This window comes from Watersipora subatra, chromosome 11, assembly GCF_963576615.1.
Source record: "Watersipora subatra chromosome 11, tzWatSuba1.1, whole genome shotgun sequence".
Classification (NCBI taxonomy): domain Eukaryota; kingdom Metazoa; phylum Bryozoa; class Gymnolaemata; order Cheilostomatida; family Watersiporidae; genus Watersipora; species Watersipora subatra.
The window spans coordinates 14,458,969-14,484,757 of NC_088718.1; the positions used below are offsets into that span (position 1 = coordinate 14,458,969).

A 25,789-nucleotide genomic window follows, 5' to 3' on the forward strand; every position below is an offset into this window, starting at 1 on the left:
TGTTTAGTTAAACCAAGTGTCAATTTATAGGACAAAGACCAGCAAAGTCCTACGACTTAAGCTAATTATAAACAGGACAAGTTTGAATACTATTTAGTTACAAAGTTACTCTTTATAGCAACTCACAAAGGCTTTTATGAGTGGGTCATTTGTGAGAAGTCAAACCGACAACTGCTCTACATATTGATACTTGGTTAAATACATTGGAATTAGTAACTTGATTTAACTAATTTGCTAAGCATATACATAATAGACTTTATGCGTATACAATCCGTGTCTTTCTTTGCAATTTGTTGGAATTTTCAAATTTTATTTCATTTTAAATTTAAAGACTTATCTTTATTGCATATCTATATTTAACATTGATGATTAAAAGCTCATTGCACTCTCTGATGTGTTTGTTACAGTTTTCAGCCAAAACTAGCTTTTTATCTGCAATAGAAGTGGGTTTATGAGCATCGATCTATCATAAGTTGTGTTAAGATAGCCGCAAGGATGCTTTTAAACAACCTGCTATAAATCTGCATATTTATAAGCTACACAATAATAATATATCAAATGATACAAATATATATTAATGAGCAAGTGACATAAAAGAACCATTCTTACATTACCTTCAGAAACAGAGGTGTGATGCTCCGTATCGAAAAGCGCATCAGTGTCAATGACCATATCACGTTGAAAAGGCCAGTTCTCGTCCGATCACTGAAGCTAAGCAACGTCGAGCCTGGTTAGTACTTGGATGGGTGACCGCCTGGGAATACCGGGTGCTGTAGACTTTTAGTTTTTATTAAAATTATGCTAATTTATATTCCTAAAGCATTTTTAATTTATCTCTTACTATAAAAAAATATCATTTTTATTTACAAATTCTAGCCGAAACTGGATAATATGAATTTTATTACTCGAGGTTATCCGGCTAGCTTCAATCTCTTCATCTTCACTAGCCATGCGCCGCTGCTACCCGTGTATTTTAAAGAGAACATAATTTCGATTCGTTTTCATTTGGCACGGTGTAATAGCTCAGGAACCTCGCGTTAAGATTTCCTTTTTATTGCGGAACTCGTATGTCGGCGTTACGAGTTTACCTAAAAGCTAAAATAAATAATTAAACAAAGTTCGACTGGACCTTTTGCCCCAAAAAAACGCATTCTCATAAAGTAAACTCGAGCGATCGTCTTCGATCGTGATGAAATAAAACTGTACTCGCCGATGCGTAAAAATCTAAAAGTTAAATTGTATCATACAGTTTCGAAACGATTTGCAAATCGGAATGTTGAATCTACATTATAACAGAAACTAACTTTGATAATGAGCGTCGGCCAGCCTGTAGCTACGGTTTGTCTCATTTCATCCGAGGTAATGGACGGCGGACAGGTCTTCAGCAACTTTAATACAAACTCTATGGTCGTTCGACAGGAGAACATTTTAGATCATTGTTTAATGTTTGTAAGATCGCGAAAAGATGGATACGGCAGGAAAAATTAGTTTTGCTCCATCTGTTTTTATCTGAACAGAAATATCTCTAGCAAAAAGCCCACTTTCTTGTAAGGTTATTTCTATGCAATTATAATTATTTAAAAGTTGACTTGTAGCAAAATTCACACTACAGGTATCAAAAGTTGCTGAGGTTCAACATCATGCTATTGTTTAAAGGTTGACTTGCAGTAAAATTCACATTACAGTTATTTGGTATCAAAAGATTCATGATGTCTTAATCTGCTGTGTTGTAGGTGCAAAATATGTGGAAATGTTCTAAAAGCTTCTAAAAGCTCAAAAACGAACAAATAATCGCCGCCATCATGAAACTGCCGGCGATTGGAATCCCTTTCCAAAACAGCTCAAATGGGACGTAGCTGAACAAGATGGCTTCTGTTAACACTTTCATGCAACCTCATTCGTCGAAATTTTTTCACAATTATACTTCACGCATTCAATAAAACCATGTCTAATGTCCTTACGCATTTATTTCATCGTCATTGTAATGTTGTCACTTTGAGCACTGATATCTCAAAACCTACCGCAAAAATTTGTTTAATTGTTTAACCTTAGCTCGGAGGAGTGCATATCAGCCTCTGACAAACATGACGAGCCTGTACGTCACTTGTAATAGTTGAAAAATGCTGCAAAATTGTTCGCGTTGTTTGACAGGAAGTATGGGTCACATGATCAGATTAGGACTAGATGATTAGACAAAGCCGCAACAAAACTGTAAAGTACCGAGCATCTATATTTGGTAAGGGCTCTTCGGTAAAACCCGAAGTGTTTGTCATAAACCAGTGCTACGACATTTTATTAGCCTTTCAATCACGTGAGAACATCATGTGCCAAAACAATAACCAAATTGTTCGACATACGTCAAAATACGTCAGAGAAATAAATTGATTCCAATCTACAGCGGTTTCGTCATGGCTGCGATTAACTGTTTGTTTTTGAGCTTTTAGAAGCTTGTAGTCACATTTCCACATATTTTGCACCTACAGCACAGCAGAGTAAGACATGGTGAATCTTTTCCCACGACCAAACATAAGCGAAGCGATTGTTTGGGAGATTTATGATAAATGCATATGTGCACACAACTCACGAAAATTATTCATCAACGACCGTCGCAAACCATTGTACCGAAATCTCATCAACAAATTTAACCATTTTCAATGGAGTCGTTTAAGTATAATAACGATACAAAACACATACAAACTTATTTAAATATGTTACCAAGTTTTTATTATTTGTAGAAAATTTCCTAAACCTTACCCATCTGATCGGATTATACATAAATAGACAGATTAATTCGGCTTAAAATCTTTATTAGAACTTGACAAGCCTTATTTTTATCAAAATTAAGACCGGCCAATGAAAAGCCGAGCGACAGAGAATAGAACTATTAAGTCGTGCGCATTTCACAAAAAAACGTGCATATTTCACCAGTCTATGGCATTGTCCAATTGCCAAAGGTTTCTGTAATTAACGTAGAAGTATTGAAAAGTAATCATTTCTTTTTTGCCAATTTTAAAGTAACTGACATTTTGGACACTTATGAGTAGCCTACTTTGGTATTCCAACTGATGTCCAAAGCAGCGAAAGTAAAGGAAATAACGATGATATTTTTTTTAGCGGTTCTTATGAGATTACTACAATATTTAATTATAAGAATAATTATTCGATTTTATAAGATTTAATTATAAGAATAAGCATTTGAATTTACAAGATCGAAGTATATAGTGACCGATATTAGGCAATATGTTACTGTTATTATTTTTTCTAAATAGTTTAGTTAAATAGATTTTTAAAAAATCTATATAAGTATCACAACTTCTTGATATTGTTAGCTATGACGTTTTGAAATGTAAACAAAATTGTGCATTGGTTTTCTATTATTACTGTATTACTATATTAATAATATTGGTTATTCAATAATATCAGTGCATTTTACTTCTAATATTGCATTAGAATATTATTCTAATATTATTCTCCTATTACGGGGGAGAGATATAAATATATAATCTTTTCCTTTCATTATTGCTGTTTGTTGTACATAATAACACCCAGTACATTACAGCTACCATTGTATTTATTCTATTGCACTGCACTGCCATTGGCTAATATTGCATTTCTCAGCTATCAGTACCCTTTCTTATTTCCAATATCACTTTGGTCGTTGGCTGTATGACAGGGGAATTTCTAGTGATACCAAATAACTGTAATGCAAATTGTGTTGCAAATAAACATTTAAAAAGGAAATATTTAGTTTTAAAAAGTTGACCAAATACTCTAACGCGTGTGAAGCGGCAATAACAAGCCGACAAACTTCGTATGAATTGGTACGATCTTAAACGTAGCCAATGAGTGAACGGGTTGAATATTACTGAGCGCGAATAACCATGCTTTTGAAGTATGAGAGGACAAACAACTCCTAACTTGCACAATATCAATGCAAATGACAGTTTTAGGCTTTGCGTTTGAAGTGACTCGGTAGCTTGTCATAGCAAATGAGCGAGCTGGTCAAATATCCGGTAGCGCGAGTAACCACTCTTTCAAATATTGAGAGAGCAATCGAATCCTAATTTACATGGTATGCATGAATGTTTCGTTGCAGCACGATTAACCGCTCTTTCAGATATTGAGAAAGAAAACGAATCCTAATTTATGTAGTATACACGATTGTTTCGTTAGGAGTTATAGCTACTCGCACGGCAGTGCTTACATGTGTACATATTACTAGACATGTATTATACATGTCTAGTAATATGTATAATATATCGTAGATAAACAGAACAAACCCAGGAGTCACAAGTAGAGTTCATCTGTTTTCAGCGCATGTCAAATATTTCACAAACAGAATAATGATGTTTCTGGTTTCTGTTTCTGAGTTGGGTTACTAGCAGCAGACACCCAACATTTGTCTTAGTCATTTACCATCAAAGAGGCTTACTTCAACCAGAGGTGACTTCAAGCAATAAAAACAAATGCTAGCAGATGGCTATTACTAGTGCTATAGACAATATTTCTTATCTACTTACTTAAAAAATGGATGCACTCAAAAAACTTGACTCATTAATACATTAATATGAATTTATGGCATTGATACATACCACACGTCTCACCATATCGACAGCAGAAATGATATTCTTTTTACAGTAATCTCAAGTGAGACTTGTGTACTACGGATCACACATTCCAGCTCACCGTACTTCTAACCATTTTCTAGCAATATCATTCAACATATTGCCTTATTCTACATTTGTGTAGCAGGGTTCGCAATCCTATGTAACTTATGACCAAAATATTTGTATTTATCCTTCCACATATAAAACAAACATCATTTTGTATTCCGTGACACGAACATACTACATCCACCATCATATGTTTTAGTTTATGAACTTTCTGTTACTACAACCTAAAATTCACAATCCTGACTCCCCAATACTATTAGATTACCAACTTTTAAACACTTGTCTTCAACTCACTCAATAATTCCTGATTTCGGTTATTTAATGTTTTTCTATATTTTGGTAAGTAACGAAAAACATTATTACTTTTTATGATTACCATTGCCAATCAGAAGTAATACATACTCGTTAAATCCTTCTAACTAGCAAAGCATATTATTCACTTGAAATCAACACTTCTAAAAAAGAACATCATACAGGTCCAGCAGTTTCGTCCTTCTTTCAACAACCCGAATAACCTTCAAGTGATTGCAATGAAAGATGCTGAATTGACTTTTCAAAGAAGAGATGAATATATTATAAAATTCTACTCAGTATTGAAGTCAATGTGTGTAGTTTAAAACACATTGTAAGACAAAGCATAAAGTTATACTAAAATCATAACTACACAATGTTGAGTCAAAGGAAAAGCGATGGAGATAAATAAAATAGTGATTGATTATGACTAGTAAGGGGTGCCATCCAGTTCACATCCATAATAAGTTCACATTATCATACAATACAAGAACACGTGTCAAAACCTTACAGATGTAGTTACAACATTTCATTGTAATGTTAGACTACAAAAAGGTTTGAACAGAGACCACACACGGTGTTATTTTATCTAGTAATGGTGAGTTCAGTTGAATAGAGACCACCCACGATGTTATTTTATCAAGTAATGGTGAGTTTAGACGATAAACCAAGAACAACGGGCAAACCTTTTCAAGTTGCAGCGGTGACTGCCATGCCTGAACTGGAAGCTTGTCCAAACTACCATAATGACAACAAAATATAATATGAAAACACTAATAAACTCATGAGACAGAAAGGAATCAAGGCTAAAATCATCAATGTTATCACATGGGATATTAGGAAGGCCATCTTGGATATCTAATCTGAACTCCGGTTGACTTCATAAAAAAGATACCTTATAGTTGATTTTTGTGTGTTTAAAAGCTAACTAAAAACCCCTTGAAAAGTGATATGCTCTTACTGTAGCATATTCTCCTTATTCTGTGTGCCATAATCGTTAGACATGTTCTGAAGGTGACTGTTAGCATTGGCTACCTGCTTATGACGTAAAAGAGCCAAAGGAGAGTTGGTACTCTTGACAGCGAGTCCTTTCCCAGGTTTGTTCTTGCAAACCGTTGGAGAGTTTGGGTCTCGCGCGCTTAGGCCTCTGGGGGCCAATTTGTTATCGGACGATGTTGATGAATCAGTAGATGAAGCGGCTTGTTTGAGCGGAGTACTAGAGAGTAGAGTTGTCTTCTCTTCTAACTCTTCACCGACGCTGTTAGTAACCTTTTTAAGAGGAGTGCCAATAGGGCTTATATCAGGATCCTCAGTAAACTCTAAAAACATTCGATAAGACATGCAGAAAGGTAGAATAAGCACATAAAATGATAGATACTTTGAGAAGACAGAATTTCTGCCATGTATTCAGTAGTTTCACCTAATGAAACCTGCTTATGAATGTCAGTTTCGGAAGTAGCAAGGAATGCTTAGACAGAATGTCAATAATGAACAGAATTGTCCTGTAATATTTCTTTCTATAATCTAGCTTCTAGTCTAAAGGGCTTGCAATCTTTAGCTTGCTTGTTTAGCAGTTTAAACCGATCATATTTAAATTGAACCCCACCCGTTCTCTGCTCGCCAACATGATAGAAACGTGACTATTAAAAACTCTGCAATGTATTAAGGGGTGAAAGATGAATTACCAAATAGTCTAGGATCACTGCAACTTTATTTTTTTAGTGAAATGAAGGGTTAAAAAATCCTACCTTTCACTGGTAGCTGGCAAAAACTAATACTGCTATACAGTCGTGGCACAATGGCTACCAAAAGCCAAAGCAAAGTTTTCACCAGCAGAAGCTTCGGTCAGAACAAGCAGAAGAAGTAACCTAACGGTAGAGGTTGGCAACTCAACTCAAGTTCAATTTGGACTGATGAGGCCACGAGTCTTGCAAATTTAATTTGCTATGGTTGAAATATGCGCAATTCAGCAGCTATGGCCATGCCCTTAGCGTAGAGCATACACCACAAGGTCCGAAATGTACGTGGAATAATTTTAAGAAAAATATTTTGGATGTTCTGATTCAGATTCGAGCGGGCTAACAGTTGACCCAAGAGTGATGCCATATGAATAATAAACTAGATACCATATGAATGTTCAACTAGGAGCGTTACTATGGACTAAAAGTTGTAGTGAATAGCCGATCGTTTTCATGTCTCTAACTTTATCTGAGCTTTATTCAATGTAATCTTGGCATAGCTACTAAATTCCACACACATACCGGGACTGCTCAGGAGGTCCTCTGAACCAGAACAGAGTGCTGAGTCTATGCTAGTTACTGATGTGGTGTTTTCGAGGTACAAATTTTCTAGAGAGCCGCAATCTGACCTATCAGTGCGACTATCAGGGTTGGGATAAAGAGAGTCCCACTCATCCAAAACTACAAACCACAAAGGTCAATGGCTATACATGTAGGTACTTCAATACACATGTATATATAATTATATATATATAAGAATAACATGATCATAGGAAACTATCGGAGAGCCATGAAAACAAGAAACTGATAGGTTATGAACGGTTTAGCTACTCAAGCCTATGATGGCTCGTCTACAGGAAATAATAATGGCAGAATACGACGATTTTTAGAAAAGAATGGTTTACTGCATGAAACTCTGACAATCTCTGAATCATGTGTTTTATATTTCAGTATTATATATGGGTCTATCCATAAATAAATGGATTTTTTGGCAAAATTTCAAAACAGTAATTTCATTAAAATAATGCTTCACATATGAAGTATACATACCAAACTCTAAAATAAAAAATAATTTTGGCGGTAGTGCTCCTCTATCGTGTTTTAATAGTTTGCTAAAGTTAGTGTATATATGCACAAAATACTTCATAGCCATAATGGCAAGATAGGATGCTTGTACATGGTATACATATTACTCTGAACACAAATATCTAATTGTAATGGATTTCACAATGGCTTTGCTGCCCGTTAATGCATAAATTAATATTGTGTGCTGATCTATTGGGGTGGAGCTCTTTTATCAGTTGGCCTGTTTTGAGTAACAATGGTGACAGGAAACATCAATAAGTTTCTGCTACACTTGTATTATTAGTTCAAAATTAGTAGTAATTTGTTTTCAATGCTAACTTTATTTGCTGTACCTTTAACTAATTTCAGTTTTGCTCAAAGTTGCACATATTTCCGAAATTTGCGTCACCGCTGTTACACTGTCACCATTGTTACACCCCTCAACTCATATAATTGTAGGATTAATTTGAGTGAATTTCACATTTAACAGTAATTTGTGGAGTTGTTGATGTTCTCATGTATGAGTTACTCATTATATTGTAAATTTAAGCCATTGTGGGAACTTGACAAGCTTCTTCTAGCGAGTTAGCAAACGGTTGCTACCTTACAAATGTATTACTAAGACTTGCGACTCCGATACTGAAAATGGTTCAAAATTTATTCAAATCTACTCATGGGAGTAACTTGTAACAAGTGCTTGAAACAGAAATTGTTAGGTGGAAAGTCTGCTGGTCATTTTTGCTTTCAACATGGGTAAGACAACATCAGCAGATCAGATGCGTAAATATCGTAACAAAATAAGTCAATGTTCAAAACAATGGACTCAATATTTGACTGCCCAAGCTAGTCAGAATCAAAAGAGTAGAACAAAAAGAAGAGCTCAACTTACAGAAGATAAATTGGAAGAAACACAAGAAAAAGCAAAAATTAGAGTTTAGCAATACAGAGATCTGGAAAAACTTTTGAAAGTAAAATTACCAGGTATGTACATTCATTTTTTTTCTTCAAAAAACTTAATCCTTTACTACATCTGCGTACATTATGAATGTTTCAAGTTAATGTTTCAAGTATTTTGTAAAAAAAATTATTAAAGTTTAATACATTTTTTGTAGCAACCACTTCCAGATTTGGCAACCCACAATCTGAAGATAAAGCTGTAAAAAGATTGATCGAGCACTTCTAAACAGCTCAAGCAAAGGTCCCCAGACTGTCTATAAACTGGAAATGATAGTTGGACTATCATTGTCGAAAGTTGGCATTAGAGATGAGAAAAGATAAAACAAAACAAAGAAATAGAAAAGTAAAAGTATTCCATTGAAAAGTTTCAACTTTTTACTTTTGATCATGATGACCATGCAATTAGTGATCCAGAAGAAAGTGCAATTCCGAACCCATCAAACAACTAGCAAGCACATTGAAAGAAGGTGATTTTGTGCTAACATTGCTACCTGAAAAAAACTTCTAGGCATTATGTACGAGTGGTAAAAAGTGTAGATGCCCTCGAAGCCGAAGTGCAGGTTTTTTTTTAGAAGAGTGAAGCCAAAAAACACTTTTGTTGTTAATACAAAAATATAGCATGGGTAGAATTTCATCACATAGCCAAGTCACTGTCTTGTCCTACTCTCTCTAAAAGAGATCAGTACTGTTTTACAGAAGATTTAGAGCAGGCAGAATGATCTAAAACATTTTGTTAGTACATTCTCCCAATTACATGATCAATATTCATTTTTTCATCTTACGTTATTTAAGCTTAACCATGTTTGTCATGCATTATTACTATTGTATTATTACATTTTATGCTTTGAAACCAATAAAAAACATTTCAAGTTAAGGCTTGTTTATATATATTGTAATCATTAGCTTTAATACCATTATTGATCTCATTGCAGTGAAATTAAATACTTTAAAGTTTACAGAATATAAGAAGCGTAACGATGGTGACAATTGAATGTAACAGCGGTGACATGTTTACAAGCATGTAGTTCACAACTACCATCTAATATCTAAATAAATTTTAGTGCATATGTCAGCAAGTTTCTTTAAAATAAGACAAATAAGTTTTTATAATTGTGCTTCCCACCAAATCAGAGAGTTTTAAGGATAAGCAACTAGCTCTTCAAAATGCATATTTCTCTGATGTAACACGAGTGACACACTAACTAAAAGATTTCTCAGTAAGAGTTAACTTTAGTGTGACATATTATACATCATTCAAAAGAGCTTGTTGAGCTCTATAAGAATATCTGATTTAAAATTATTTTAAATGCAATACCAATATTTTATAAATAAATTTCTGCTCTAATTGTAACAATGGTGATTATGGATAGACCCACATACTAATTTTAAATTATTAGTTGGTTTACCACATTTACATCGATTTTGTAACTCCAAATCATGACAATTTGTTGTCTAACAACGGCAAAACATAGAACAATGCTGGATTTTTCATAATGTTGTTTTTGTCCGGCGTGTCACAAGTGGTTGCCTTCTTTCAAAACCTCACAGAATCGTTAAACTTGGGCCTGAAAACACAACAGTACATATTTCTAGGAGAAGGGTAGTAGAGATATGAGCTTGTCGAACAATAATGTCATGAGTCAAAAACTTCAGAAGATTTTCGCAATTGATCACAGAGTAGTTTTCCATATCAAATTATGGTCCCATGCGTCACACCAACTTCAATATTTAATAATTCTTCAATGCATTGCATGACAAGGATGAAATCTCATACAGTGATAGTTGGTGTCAAGTGCTGCCTAAAACAGCATAATTGACACCAGATTTTACACCTGGGCTGCGAAGTATGCGAGGAAGCATTCAAATGTCTCGCGCGTCACAATCATGCCAAAAATAGCCTTGCCCTATAATGGCTCATCTACAAACACTAGAAATGAAACAATTTTTAAGGGAACGTAACAAGAGTTTTTGTAGAGCGTATCTTGTGACTACATGCTATTTATGAGTACAGCCCAACCTTGTCATACAAAGTGAACCAGCTTTCGATTTCTGCTTTTGTGTGTCGAAATTGGTAAAAGTTGAAACAAACATTCTATGAAACACGTTGCATGTTGTTCGATTCATTGTAAAGTTGTCAAAAATAAATAGGATGTATGCATTATGTAAAACTAGGAAAGAACCATTAAAGATGCTAGGAGTTGATTCTATGCGACAGTCCAGTTTATAGATCTGCTCAGCGGGGTTGGCTCGGATTAAACTAACGGTTTGAAACAAGCGGTTTGAACCAGCCAAGAAAAACCGGTTTTTTCATTATTTTTTTGGTGAAAAAATAACGAAAAAACTTGATAAACTGCATTGGTTTGCAAACTAATATTCTAGATATTTATTGGGCACAAGCCAAAGTAGTTGGAAAAGGCAAAACTGCAAAAGGCAAAGGATTCAAGGCAAAATGTAATGGGTGTGCTGTCATAACGCAAGTTCAAGCAGATAGGTTTAAAGCTCACGTAACAAAATGTCAAGGTGACAACACTAATTCAGACAGTGATGCTAGTATTCTGGTGATAGAAGTTTAGTCATCTGCCACTGCTCCAAACACTAGCAATGCATCTGCATTACTCTCTGCTCTCCACTACCCCATGACTAATCCTTGGATTAAAACTCCTACTTATACATCGAACTGTATGTAAAATATTCACTTGATGTGATAAGATTTCTGCTCTGTATTTCTTCAATCATGTTTGACTAAAAATTCATTCTGGAATTTCCATGTTTTTCTTTTTCTTCCGATAACAACTCCAACAGTACCATTTTTAACAGATGATTTCACACATGTATGTTAAATACTCAATCAAGCAGCTATAATAAGTGATGTTAATTGGACTTAAAATTGCCAAAACCTTGGTCAAATTATAAAAACCATAAAAGTGGTTTAAACCAAAAAACCTGGTTTTTCATAAAAACCATGGATTTTTCCAACCCGCTGCTCAGAGGTCAGCCCCAAAAAGGTGGCTTACATTCACTCAGATCGGTATCAGAATATAAATTATCTGTAAACTTTATATGCATGAAAACTAAATTAAGGAAATTTGTAAAATGGGTGTCTATTGTAATTACATGTTTGAGACATTTGAATGGTGTAGGTTTGGCAGTGTGTTCAGTAGTGGAGTGAAAGATGAGCAAAAACCTTTCTGAACTCATAGTATAAATAATTTTAATCCCCATACAATATACATATATATATACAGTCAAACATGGATAACTCGCCCTCGGATAGCTCGAACACATGGGTAACTCGAACGGTTTTGTTTGGTCTGTTCCCACGCAATGATAAATTGCTTCAGATAACTCGACCTCAACTTCGTTAACTCGAACAGTTCTTTGCCCAATGGCTACCGGAGACAGTTGTTATCGCTTTAGAATATCGCTTTATTCCAAGCCATAGAGATAAACCTCAATTTTTAGTAATTCATAGACGCCATTATTACCATCATCTGCAAAATATTTTTGTCAACGTCTTTTCTAAAGGTTTGATGAAATTTGATTTTTACCAAACATTCGCTTAGTGATGGTCCTTCGAAGGCAAAGAAAAGCGGGGTAACCTTCGCATAAACTTAAAAAAAAATCGGCAAACTTGATCTTGGTGAAAACGCTCAAAAAAAGATGTTTTTTCTTTTGAGCATTTCAACAGCGATCAAGTTTTGCCAATTTTAAATCTGAAAACATCCTGGCAGTCACATCATATAAAACAACAAACCAATCTCAAGTGATAGAAAAATCTCTATACTTTGTTGATAAAATCTTTTCATACTTTGCATTAGAAGAATTTAATTTGAAACAAGCCATTTATGCTTTTGATTTATATTATAGTTTGTATATGTACATATATCTACTGATAAATACATGGACTTGTGACAGTGCTCTGATAACTTGAACGCTCTGATAACTCGAACACTTTCACTCGGTCTCGTGAAGTTTGAGTTATCCATGTTTGACTGTATATACTTTAAATACCTGAATGCCTGGGTAGCAAAAGGTTTTGGAGCAGAAATTTAGTTTTAATTAACATATAACAAGATATACCATTCTAACTTTTAAACTTCATGTTTTTGTGCAGTTCAAATGAATTAAGAAAACAAATAAACAGTTGTAAAGGTTTTCAAACAACAGTAACTTTTAAATTTCATATCATGAAATAAACGTTTTGTTGAAATAAATTAGGAAAAATAAAACTGTAAAGGTGTTCAAATGTAAATGTGAAATAATTAGCAAGTAACGGCTAAATAAAGTCTGTTTTGCTACAACTACAATGAAAAATTATTTGGTATACGATTATATGATTTTAATTCGTTTCAGTGTCGGCATCATAAGATGAAAATATCGTATAGAGTGGTATAGAAACAAATAGTAATTATCCAATGCGAACACCTTCTGGTAAGATCATCAAAGTTTTATATGAGCACTGTACAATTAGTAAAAATTAGTAACAAGACAATGTTAACCTTAGTAACTATAGGTACCTACAATAACCTTAGTAACTATAGGTACCTACAATAACTTTAGTAACTATAGGTACCTACAATAACCTTAGTAACTATAGGTACCTACAATAACTTTAGTGAATTTTGTGGTTATGATCTGCGAGCCCAAGATAGTATAACATTATCCCTGTTTTATCCCTTATCTGTTTGCAATTAATTTTTACTATAAGGATTAATGCCGAGCTGAGATAGCGAGCAGCGTATATCTCTTTCCATCGTTGTAGAAGGTATTTACACAAATAGCATATTAACATTTTTGTTGTTTCGTTGTAATCAGTACACCAACAGCAAAATTTTAATTTTGAGAATTTTTTGTTGTTGATATGGCGGAAAACAAATTCGCCCTAGTACGGTGAGGATGAAAAAGCATCGTGTTTCATAAACTAAGGCGGAAAAATCCTATTACAGAGGCATCGTAACCCATGGGCGCACCGTATCAATTAATATGTAATTTAGTGTGTGAAATCACAAAGGGTATACAATACACGGTAAGAGCAATAGAATGATAAAAACTGCGCAGCCTTGCGGTGTGATTCGTGTGTTTACAAACCAACGGATGCAATCTTAGTGAGTTCAAATCCAGCACGAAGCGGATCTTTCATTCCTAGATTCGTTATTAAAATAGCTGGACAAACAGGGAACGACCGACTGACAAACTGAGATTTATATATATAGATTATTGTATTCATTTCTTTTTCCAATTCTTGTTCATTTAGTCCTTCAAAGTTGTATCAATTTGACATATTTTGAATATGCAATGTTGGTAATTACTTTGTACATCGAAATGAATATTTGATCAAATTTTATGACGTATGTAACGATAGTGGTAAGTCGAGGTTTGCCTGTAATTCGAGTACCTATGTTACAGCAGACATCAAACTGTCTAATCTCAATATATATATATATATATATATATATATATATATATATATCTCAAAGTATGTGTGTATGTGAATCTGCCTGTCTTTCCGGCTATAGCGCAGACTGATCATTTTAAGGATGCGGCCGCGCGTTACGATGCATACCGTATGTTAAAAAATCTTTTTCGTTGGGTTCAATCACTATATTTGGGGTCAAGGCCAATTCTTCTCACGTGGACAATTATATTGTCTCCGTGAGAAAGCCTCGACATGGTCTCACCTCCCAGTCAGACAAAGACAGTACCATATCTCATTTTTACATTTGTACCGCTATCAAGGGGTACCAGTATCCGTCGTATTCAAAGCTTTGATGGATAGCTTCTAGTGAAACAGTAACCTTTGTATATACATAGCACTTCTATGCAAGAATTGTTATTATTAATTCTACATATTCAGGATTTTTATTTTGTTTTCTCAGTTCGTATTAATTGTATCATTACAGAATGATCTTCTATTGTGATCGTAGCGAAACAGACTTAATTTAGCTATTGCTTATTATTTCACATTTATTTCAGTTTTTATTTTTCTTAATTACACAACAAACTTTTCTAATGATATGTAGTATAAAAGTTACAATGGCAAATGTTGTTATACATGTTAAGTACAAATTAATTTTTTGACCAAAGACTTTTGTAATACCCCGGGTAGCACAGCTAGTGTTAACATATTATGCACAGGAGGGTGATTGTTAGATCACCACCAATAAGAGGTTTACCAGAAGCACTCTCCGAGTTCCATGTCCTGTGTACCTCACACTCGACTGACTGGATCGAAGGCTGGACGGTGGCTTCCCTTGCCACCACCGCAGACTCAGGGCTAGTTGGCGGAGTGTCAAATAATGGTGTTTGCAGAGGAGTCCTTATAATTCCTGTTCATAAAAAATAAAAACTATTAAAATCGGTCATTGTAGATAACTTACCGTCAAGCCTTTTGTGTTTATCGACGATGTTGGACTAATCACAGGCTATATCAAACTGTTTATCAAACTTATTATAACCAACTGCATTATACTGTGAAGTAGCCTAAATGATGGAATTAGTTTGGGGCTTGCTATGAAGTATGAAATAGCCATGTGTTTGCGATGGCTATCATTGTTACAGTTGACGACTCGACCGTAACAATGATAGCCATGTGTTTGCGATGGCTATCATTGTTACAGTTGACGACTCGACCGTAACAATGATAGCCATGTGTTTGCGATGGCTATCATCGTTACAGTCGACGGCTCGACCGTAACAATGATAGCCATGTGTTTGCGATGGCTATCATCGTTACAGTCGACGACTCTACCGTAACAATGATAGCCATGTGTTTGCGATGGCTATCATCGTTACAGTCGACGACTCGACCGTAACAATGATAGCCATGTGTTTGCGATGGCTATCATCGTTACAGTCGACGACTCGACCGTAACAATGATAGCCATGTGTTTGCGATGGCTATCATCGTTACAGTCGACGACTCGACCGTAACAATGATAGCCATGTGTTTGCGATGGCTATCATCGTTACAGTCGACGACTCGACCGTAACAATGATAGCCATGGGTTTGCGATGGCTATCATCGTTACAGTCGACGACTCGACCGTAACAATGATAGCCATGTGTTTGCGATGGCTATCATCGTTACAGTCGACGACTCGACCGTAACAATGATAGCCATGTGTTTGCGATGGCTATCATCGTTACAGTCGACGACTCGACCGTAACAATGATAGCCATGTGTTTGCGATGGCTATCATCGTTACAGTCGACGACTCGACCGTAACAATGATAGCCATGTGTTTGCGATGGCTATCATCGTTACAGTCGACGACTCGACCGTAACAATGATAGCCATGTGTTTGCGATGGCTATCATCGTTACAGTCGACGACTCGACCGTAACAATGATAGCCATGTGTTTGCGATGGCTATCATCGTTACAGTCGACGACTCGACCGTAACAATGATAGCCATGTGTTTGCGATGGCTATCATCGTTACAGTCGACGACTCGACTGCACTTCATAAAGTTTCACCACAGGTCACGACAAAATGGCTGAAAATTTCTTGGATAGCTTGCCTGGTGTTATTACTTTGTCACTCAGAAAATTTGAATCTCGATATATTAACAATTGATTGTGTAAAGGTATAGATGAAGCTAACCAGCATGATAATTTGTGGCCAAATGAGCATTATTATAACATTATCTATCATACATAATGCATAGTTTGAATGCTCCAGTCAACATGGCAAATTGTCCAGGACACTTGACTTACAATGTAGCGATGTCCTGCACGATTGGCTACAAAACATGTCAGCTAAAGATCTAGTCACTCATTACAAACACCTTAAAGGCTACCCATGTATACACAAGCAAACACCACTCGATTCTAGACCATATTAAACATGTCAGCTAAAGATCTAGTCACTCATTACAAACACCTTAAAGGCTACCCATGTATACACAAGCAAACACCACTCGATTCTAGACCATATTAAACATGTCAGCTAAAGATCTAGTCACTCATTACAAACACCTTAAAGGCTACCCATGTATACACAAGCAAACACCACTCGATTCTAGACCATATTAAACATGTCAGCTAAAGATCTAGTCACTCATTACAAACACCTTAAAGGCTACCCATGTATACACAAGCAAACACCACTCGATTCTAGACCATATTAAACATGTCAGCTAAAGATCTAGTCACTCATTACAAACACCTTAAAGGCTACCCATGTATACACAAGCAAACACCACTCGATTCTAGACCATATTAAACATGTCAGCTAAAGATCTAGTCACTCATTACAAACACCTTAAAGGCTACCCATGTATACACAAGCAAACACCACTCGATTCTAGACCATATTAAACATGTCAGCTAAAGATCTAGTCACTCATTACAAACACCTTAAAGGCTACCCATGTATACACAAGCAAACGCCACCCGATTCTAGACCATATTAAACATGTCAGCTAAAGATCTAGTCACTCATTACAAACACCTTAAAGGCTACCCATGTATACACAAGCAAACACCACTCGATTCTAGACCATATTAAACATGTCAGCTAAAGATCTAGTCACTCATTACAAACACCTTAAAGGCTACCCATGTATACACAAGCAAACGCCACCCGATTCTAGACCATATTAAACATGTCAGCTAAAGATCTAGTCACTCATTACAAACACCTTAAAGGCTACCCATGTATACACAAGCAAACACCCCTCGATTCTAGACCATATTAAACATGTCAGCTAAAGATCTAGTCACTCATTACAAACACCTTAAAGGCTACCCATGTATACACAAGCAAACACCCCTCGATTCTAGACCATACTAACAACTTTCAATCAACTGTCAAAGTACTTTGAGCACAAATCCTTTTCAGCTGACTACCATAATGAAGTCCCAAGCTTGCAGAAATCAATGAAAAAACAAATTAAATATAGCGAATAATTTTTTTCACACTCTTTCAACGATGTTATGTTTTGGAGGTAGCTGAAGAAACAGTGGTTGGTAAAGTCTGATAAAGTGTGTATATTTTTAAAAACAAAAAACAGATAGTTTAGTTTAAAGCTATTGTTGAAGAAAAAAAAGCTTTTGTTTGATTTTTAGTTAGCTTGCCCAGTTTTTATCTCCATTACAAAGAATTTCAACCAGTATGTCAATAGAAACTAATGCTCTGAAAGCGGCCATATTTCATTTCTTGGTTAGTTGGAAGTACCTTCCATATTTTGGAAATATCTCCAGACCTTATAGTTTAACCAACTTAAAACTTTTAAAATATCCTAAAAACATAATTATACCAAAAAAATGATCAAAATTTCATAATTCCAAGTAAACCTCAAATGCAAAAAACTAGTCCTCTATCGGCAGCCATTTCTCGGTCTGTTAGAAGCGCCTTTTTTGGCAACATCTCAAGAAATACTAATCCAATCAACTGACAACTTTAAAATATGCTAAAAACATACCAAACAAATCGATCAAAACTTCGTTCTTAATGGTGAACCAAAAGTGTACGGATAACTAGTGTTCTATCAGCAGCCATTTTTCATTTCTGGCTCAAAATAATTTTCATTAATTTTGCTATATTAATAAACCGATTGACCTATCGACTTGAAACTTTGGAGTTATTTTAAAACCCTATACGACACAAAACACCAAATAACTGTAATCTGCCGTAAACTTAAAAGTACGCAAAAACAAAGCAAAACTACGTATTCAAGTTTACTAGGAGTAGGATCTGATGGAAATCCTATTTCTGAGGTATCTCGAGTCCAGCCTTCGATGTGCTAACCTGATGTAGGCGACCGAGGATCCCAGGAAACTTGATTTTCTAAAGCGACAGATGATGGCAAGGGTGTCCTCTCGACACCAGTGGTAGCTGGCGATCTTGGGTCTTCTGTAATCCCTCTACCGGGAGTGTCTGCAAAATTATGCAATTATGAAAAATCGATGTAAACTCTATGATTGCAAAAGTACTCAAGCCTATATTCGTCTGTCTATTATAAATACGCATTCCACAATATTATTTGTGAGCAAATAAATTTCAAAATACCAAATTAGCTTGTTGGAGATTATTAAACTGACTGAATTGATTCATAAGTTAGCAAGCATGAACCATATCATAGTCTTTTTGTTTAGCTTCCCTGTGACATCTACATGTATGTAGTATGTATTGCCAAAATATTAATAAAGCAAAACAGAGTGAACGTCATTGCTACATTGGGTAAACTGATTCTCTATTGACGAATAAGGATGGAATTGAAGCTTTAATGCAATTCACATTGTCCCCCACTCTTTCAACTGTTGCTCAATCTGATGAACAGAGATAAACAGAACAAATTTAGTGTATGACAGTAATGTCAATCAAAAAATTTCTTTAGAAATTTTGTTCACTTGTCATGGTTAGTACATTCATAGTACTCAAATGGTTACTGTGCTAAGAGAGTGAGACCCAATGTTTTATATCCAGATCTTCTTTGGAACTCCTGCTTTTTGAGCAACATGGTAGCCAGAGTGTAAAACGTTATTTTGCTTGAGCAAGCCACAGTTGCCACGTCAAATGTGAAAAAAAACAACAGTATTTGACTGCGCAACAAAGTGAAATATTTTTATACTTTTCCGCTCGCTAACTACGGTATACCTTGATATTGCTTTCACAGCTAATCTTAAACGAATATGCATTCAACGTTTGCTAATTCAATAAGCTGGGAGGGCAAAAAAACTAAACTAACATCTACTGGTTAGCAATTGACAAAAAAAATTCAACTCGACGTTTGTCATCTACCAATGCTGACTATCTAAAAAAGAAATGGCACCTCGCATTAGTGTATGACTGTGAAGTTTTGAGGTGGAGGCACAGTGAATACATTCATGACACAAAAGTGCTTTATTCTATTGAATATTAAAACATAGAATGCTCTGTTTAACCCTGAAATACAATGTTTGCATAAATTGAACATAACACAAATAACATGACACTTCCAAGGGCTTTAATAGAGACCTCCTGCATATTAAAACCACAGTAAGATCAACCATACCAAACATGGGAACATGTTTGGTATGGTAACAAACACACATCATCAGTCTGCACAAACTCCTCGCAAATGTTTTTACTAGATTGCCGTCGAACAATATCTGAGTTTTATATTTTATCCGCATATTCAACATATTTATTTCACCATCACAGTGATTGTTCCCAAGTTGTGCCCAAATCAGTGGGGGTTCGAATACACAAATATTTAAAACATATACTCTTGTAGTGATTCAACCCAGTTTTTATTTGAGAAAGTGCAAAAAAGATTTGTGATGTGGTTTGAAAAAATAAAGTCGGTTAGAATTTAGATTTGATCAGCAAATCAAATAATTTTTCAATGGTGGAAAATTTATCGGTTATAAAACAAAAGTAGGTCTATATGTTATTTCAAGAAGCTTAGCTCTGGTTACCATTACCAATTATAATTACCACTGAAGGCCGTTCGAGTAACTCGCTGATATTAAAATACCGAGTCTAATGCTAGTTAGTCTAATGCTTTGCCAATGATCTTTTCAAGCAGCAGACACATTGTAGAGAAAAATCAATCACAAAATTACATACATTAAAAGTAAAAAGGTTACATCTTTTAATTTAATGAATTTTTATCCTATTTATTAATTATATAATCGAGGTTCGATTTTTCGCTAACTTGGATATTTAATTTTTTTATATAAAAACTTTGATTAATCTTCGATTTAAATCTACTTGATTTAATAATGATAATAGAAGTATTCTCAGAACATATGTAAATGTAATATAATGAAGGCCTGTGACTTATTATTATGATTTTTAGGGTTAATAATCTAGAATGATAGAACCACATTCATTATATGTGATATAACTCCTCATGTCATGTAAGCTTGCTCTTAGGGTGTTGCTTATTCCCACAAATTGCTTACTGCTCAAATTGAAAAAACTGTTGTATTTGAATTTATAACGCGTACAATATTAAGTTCACTATCTCGATCAATGTTTTCAAAACTTTCGTTTCTGGTTGAACACAGAAGCAAGAGAGTTTGAAATACTTTATCCTTGTTAATGGCAATCTTTTTGATTATTTTTGGTATTCTATGTTTTGTTTACTGTTGTTCTTGCATCAAAATCTATGAAATATTTTCAACAAGTTAATGTATTGGTCTCGTATTATCTCGTAGTTGTCTTCACACTAGACCACCCAATATGATTTAATTCATATTGTCAGTAGTTTTCAATTTTCGAGTAATTGAGTTTAATGCTAGTCAGTAGTGCAAGCTAAACTTGCTATATAAGTTTTAGTGCTTTAGCTGGCTATTTGGTGGTTATTTGTAGGATTTTTAATGTCTCTTTTGGTTCTAGGTAAAAAACTGTTAAAGTATTTACATTTAGTGGCATGTACGGATGATGGTAGTCCTTTACTGTTTGCTCAAGTTTGAATGCGAGGCTCGAATTGGTTAATAAATTGGTCGTATGAACTGTTCAGTGCTGAATGCTTATGTTCTTCACTAAGTAGCCTCATTAAAAGTCGTAGTCTGATGTCACGACGTCACTTTTGTAGTAGCTCAAGACCAAGCTTTTCTTTCGCCTCACTAACACTTTCTCGTCCTTTAAGGTGGCTTATAAAAGGTACAGCTTGATTTTGAACAGCTTCTATATTTACTGTTTTTTAGAAACGAATCCCATATTGCTGCAGCATATTCAAGATGTGGACGACAAAGCGACTTGTATGCCAACAATCGAGCAGATTGTGGAGCTCAGTATGAGGCTCTTTTTATCAAGCCTAGTTGTGGCTTTGCAACTACTGTTTTTTCAGAAATATGCTCAAGTCAAATGTTAGGTTAGATTGTAACTGGACACTAAGATAACGTGGGTCTTCCACATGGTCTAGAACATGATCACCAAGAGCGTATTTTGGTATTACTCTACTGTTGCTAAAGCTGATAACGTGACACTTAGTTGCATTGAAGTTGATTTTTCATTTATCTGCCCATTGTTGTAGTGAATCAATGTTTTTTGGAAAACAATTTTCATCAGTTGTGTCATTGGTAAATCAGAGTGTAATCTGCAAACAGACTTACAAAACAGTCTATGCAATCTGGGAGGTCATTGATTTACACTAAGAAGAGAGTAGGCCCTAATACAGATCCTTGTAGTACTCCTGAGGTCACAGACAGAACAGTAGACTTAACTCCATTGAGCACAACACATTGATTTCGCTTAGACAAGAAGTCATGTATCCATGTTACCAAATAACCGTCAATATCTTGTAAAATAGAAAGCTTTTGCATTAGAAGCTCATGAGGTACGTTGTCAAATGCTTTTATCAAATCAAGTACAACCGCATGTATGTTGTTTAATGTCTCAGCTGAGTATAATATGTAATGTAGAGTTCCACAAAGCTGGGTTTCGCTAGAAAGTCCTCTGCTAAATCCATGCTGGCGGCAATGGAGTATAGAGTCTAGTTTATAATTAAGTGTTCTCAAAACCACATATTCTAGAATTTTGCATGGGATGCTTGTTAGTGAAAAGTGTCTATAGTTATTTGGTATGTCCATTATGCCCTTTTTGTGTAGAGGAGTAACATTTGCTACAATTTGGTCTACAATGCAAGGAAAGAAATGTCTCTTTGGTCATTTACTTTTCACTATTATTTGCATGCAGTACAATACAACATCATTATTCAATCAAGTGATGAATAAAAAAGGAAACTAACATATCTTGTTGAACCTTTGTTTTGCTTCTTCGATGTTTCTGTAGACAATACTTCATTAAATACTTCCTAATAATTATTTAGTGATTAAGATTAAAATTTCTTTTTATCAAAAAAGCGATTGGATTTGTTAGGTATCATTTGACACAAGCAGATGGTTTGATACATACTAAATAGCTTCTAGGCCTACGTGGTTTGATTTCAAACAAAAATGGATCGTTCAAGAAGTTTTATCAGTTTCATAAACTTGCTTCTTTATCAAATCATCACTTCCCATAAACCAGTAAACATTTACTACGCTATCGTAACAACCTTAAATATATTTTTTGAATTTGTTATCGTTGATAACCAATAAAGAAAAATTACTGGATGACCGGTTATGATTGTATTGATATTACCTGGTTGCTCGACAACAACGCTTTTCTCATTAGGATTATTATTGTCAGCAGTTATTTCATTTAGAACTTTGACCAAATGAGCGCCCATTTTAGTACTAGACTCCAAAAACACGTTTAAAACTCCAGCTCTACAAATAATAACAAGGACGCCTTATAATTTAATTTTCCCAGAACGCGATTTAATTACTTTGCTGACCAATCATATAGCACGATGTGCTTATGTTATCTGACGCACCATTGGCTAATTACTCTTCAATATGGATGCCTCCTTAGAAAACGTACTTTCTTCTGTAAAAGCTCCAATAAACAATGAAAAAGTGTATAAAGAAGAGTGTATGTTTTCTTTTGATACACCGGTGAGTGTATTCAAGGCTGTGACGTATATTTGTAATGTGGTAAAAATGAAGACACGTTCTAGCTGTTAGTTATTATTAGCTATTTCATTTTTCATGATTCATGCTCTACTCTCTTCGTTTCCTAGTTTGACTTTTGTAGTTGTAAGACTGTGGCATTTGATTTTTGTACCGGAATATATCTTTTTACTAAGGGAACTTATTGGGTAAATCGAGTTTTTTAGATATCCGTTTAAACGAACCGACAAAAAGGAGATGAGACCGTGATGAAAAAATAACAAGATGCCTCTTCATTTCCGCAAGCATGCCAGAATTTATCGACGATTTTTTTTTAAAGATATTGTGCTAATAAAACTCTTATATATAAAGAATGGAACAAAATTGTTTTTGCCATTAAAATGTCTTTTGCAAATATGTTGAGTGAGCACGGTTTAATTTTGATTCGTAATCCAGAGTTATCAAATACTCCAAATATCTTAAACTATTGTGAGTTTAATTTGTTTTTAGTTCTCTCAAAGCATCATGTCACAATACCGTCTTATGACCATTATCAAATTTGAAAGGATTTGAAGGGTTTTCCAGTTTAACAGTGGCAAGACTAGTCGGACACTGCACAGTAACAAGAAGACCAGGAAGTATTATTTTTGAAGTTGTTGATAGTTATTCATTTTCTATTGTTGGCCTTCAAGTTTCGACAAGATAAAAAGAGTCGGTACAGTTGATGCAATAATACCATAAACAAGTTTCCAATCACTTTTCAATGCATTGGCCATTTAATAAAATAACTCTACATTTTCTCAATTGCCAACCATGTCATTTTTGCAGCGTGAAAAATAATCTACATGGCATCCAATCTTAACTGAAATTTATGATAAAATAGATAGAAGGCAATGTCAAGCACTTTGGATAAATAGTGATTTGTTGTAAGGTAATAGTTGAAAAGACAAATGGCTCTTCTTACTTTTGACTAGACCCTAAAGATATCAACAAAGCAGTCATGTGCATTAAACAACAAGATACCCACTATAACGAACACATCCTATTGAAATTTGAGGAATCGAACTAGTTATTTTCTGCTGACACGCGTCATAGATACTGGCGTGTTCTTCTGTATCATCAGAGTACCTTTCTTACTACTTTCAACACTTCTTTTGTGTACTGCTGTTTTGTGTTTATTTATTTGGCTTAAATATTTGAAAACAAGCAGAGAAGCTTTATGGGATTTAGGCTTTATGTATTTTAATGATTTTGTAATGAGCAAGACAGCAATTTAGAATCTTCTAAATTATCTCAAGATTTTAAGGTAACAAAGTAGCATGAAGTTCATTCAATCCAAATTCAAATTTTCCATTCACAAGTAGAGTAGGTCTTATCTTGGTCAGGGAAACAAAGAAGTGTCTGAAACTTTGCCCATTACAACATTTTAGGTTTTCTTTAAATGCATTTTATTTATTTTATTTGTATCTGAACATAAAAAAAATTAGCATGGCACCAGGACATGGAAAATTGCATTTTAAAACCTTTTTCAGCAGATGTTCTCTCAAGTAGGTAATAAAACATAAAGACAATTTCGAACAGTTAGTGTCAGCTTATGATGAACATATAATTAATATAGATTATTAGAGCGGTATCACATAATGGCCCCCACAATGTAGTCAAATTTTTCAATAGTCAAATCACGTGAAATGAAAGACCAATAAAAAGCTCAATATAAAATGTTTCGTAGCACTAGTTTATGACAAACACTTCGGGTTTTACCGGAAATCCCTTATTAAATATAGATGCTCGCTACTTTAGACTAGAGATGCCCTGATTCTAAATTCACCAGCCGATTCAGATATTGATCCGATATACTGATTCTTTTTAAAAATATTCCGATTCAGATTTTTTGTGTTGCATAGATAGTTGGTTATTTTATTACAAAAAAATAAAGTATTTATTAATGTATTTAATGTATTATATATAATACATGTATTATTTTTTAATGTATTAATGTATTCATTCGTTTGTATTTATTTATTATTGTCAACAAAAACAACAACGTCAGCAGCACCTGTGCAAGAACAGCTTTTTTTTATTAATAGTAAGACCAGCAATAGATTACTCACAGAAATAGCTCAAATGATCTATAGGACCATAATTATTTAGACAAACTTCAAAAGTTGATGTGTAAATAAATATAATAAAAGAGAGAAACAAATTGCATTCACAACCAAACCAAACGAGAACAACCCAACAAACAAGCTATGTATCGTCAGGATAAAGAGAGAGATAGATAACTTTATGCATCGCCTGCTTAAATTTCTTTCCTAATGCTAGTAAATAGAAATATTACACTGCATTCTCAGTTCCTTTCTTTGGTATCTTGTTTGTTATTGGCTGCAATAAATCCCATCACTGTAATTAGGAAATACCACACTTTGTGATCACGTCCTAACTAAAGCAAAAAAGTTCCTCAGCTATGTTGATCAGGCTATAGACATGAAATAAATAGTGTGGCAGGCCCGGAATTCATTAGGTAAGAGTAAGGAACTGGCAGCTGACGATCGTGTAACAGGCTAAAATACTATTTTCTGATAATGTTGATGAAATAGACACGTAAGGACAATAGACATGGGTTTATTGAATGCGTAA

General features: G+C 34.7%; 2 protein-coding genes and 1 non-coding gene across 3 annotated transcripts in view; 2 read left to right on the top strand and 1 right to left on the bottom strand.

Moving 5' to 3' along the window:
- Nucleotides 1-660: 660 nt before the first annotated feature.
- On the top strand, nucleotides 661-779 carry LOC137409212 (5S ribosomal RNA). The gene has a single exon (XR_010980448.1). It is a non-coding gene; the product is annotated as a 5S ribosomal RNA (ribosomal RNA).
- A 4,439-nt stretch (nucleotides 780-5,218) lies between these two features.
- Nucleotides 5,219-22,960, bottom strand: LOC137408563 (cell division cycle-associated protein 3-like). The gene is made up of 5 exons (XM_068095140.1): nucleotides 22,803-22,960; nucleotides 18,477-18,605; nucleotides 14,899-15,051; nucleotides 7,226-7,384; nucleotides 5,219-6,283 (listed from the first exon to the last, which is right to left on the bottom strand). The coding sequence occupies exons 1-5, from the start codon at nucleotides 22,888-22,890 to the stop codon at nucleotides 5,922-5,924; spliced, it is 891 nt and encodes a 296-aa protein (XP_067951241.1). The 5' UTR covers nucleotides 22,891-22,960; the 3' UTR covers nucleotides 5,219-5,921.
- A 99-nt stretch (nucleotides 22,961-23,059) lies between these two features.
- The window catches only part of LOC137408843 (ubiquitin carboxyl-terminal hydrolase 5-like), a 39,637-nt gene continuing 36,907 nt past the window's right edge, over nucleotides 23,060-25,789 (top strand). The window contains exon 1 of the mRNA XM_068095423.1: nucleotides 23,060-23,158. Coding sequence (XP_067951524.1) covers nucleotides 23,060-23,158 — 99 coding nt within the window. The remainder of the gene's footprint in view (nucleotides 23,159-25,789) is intronic.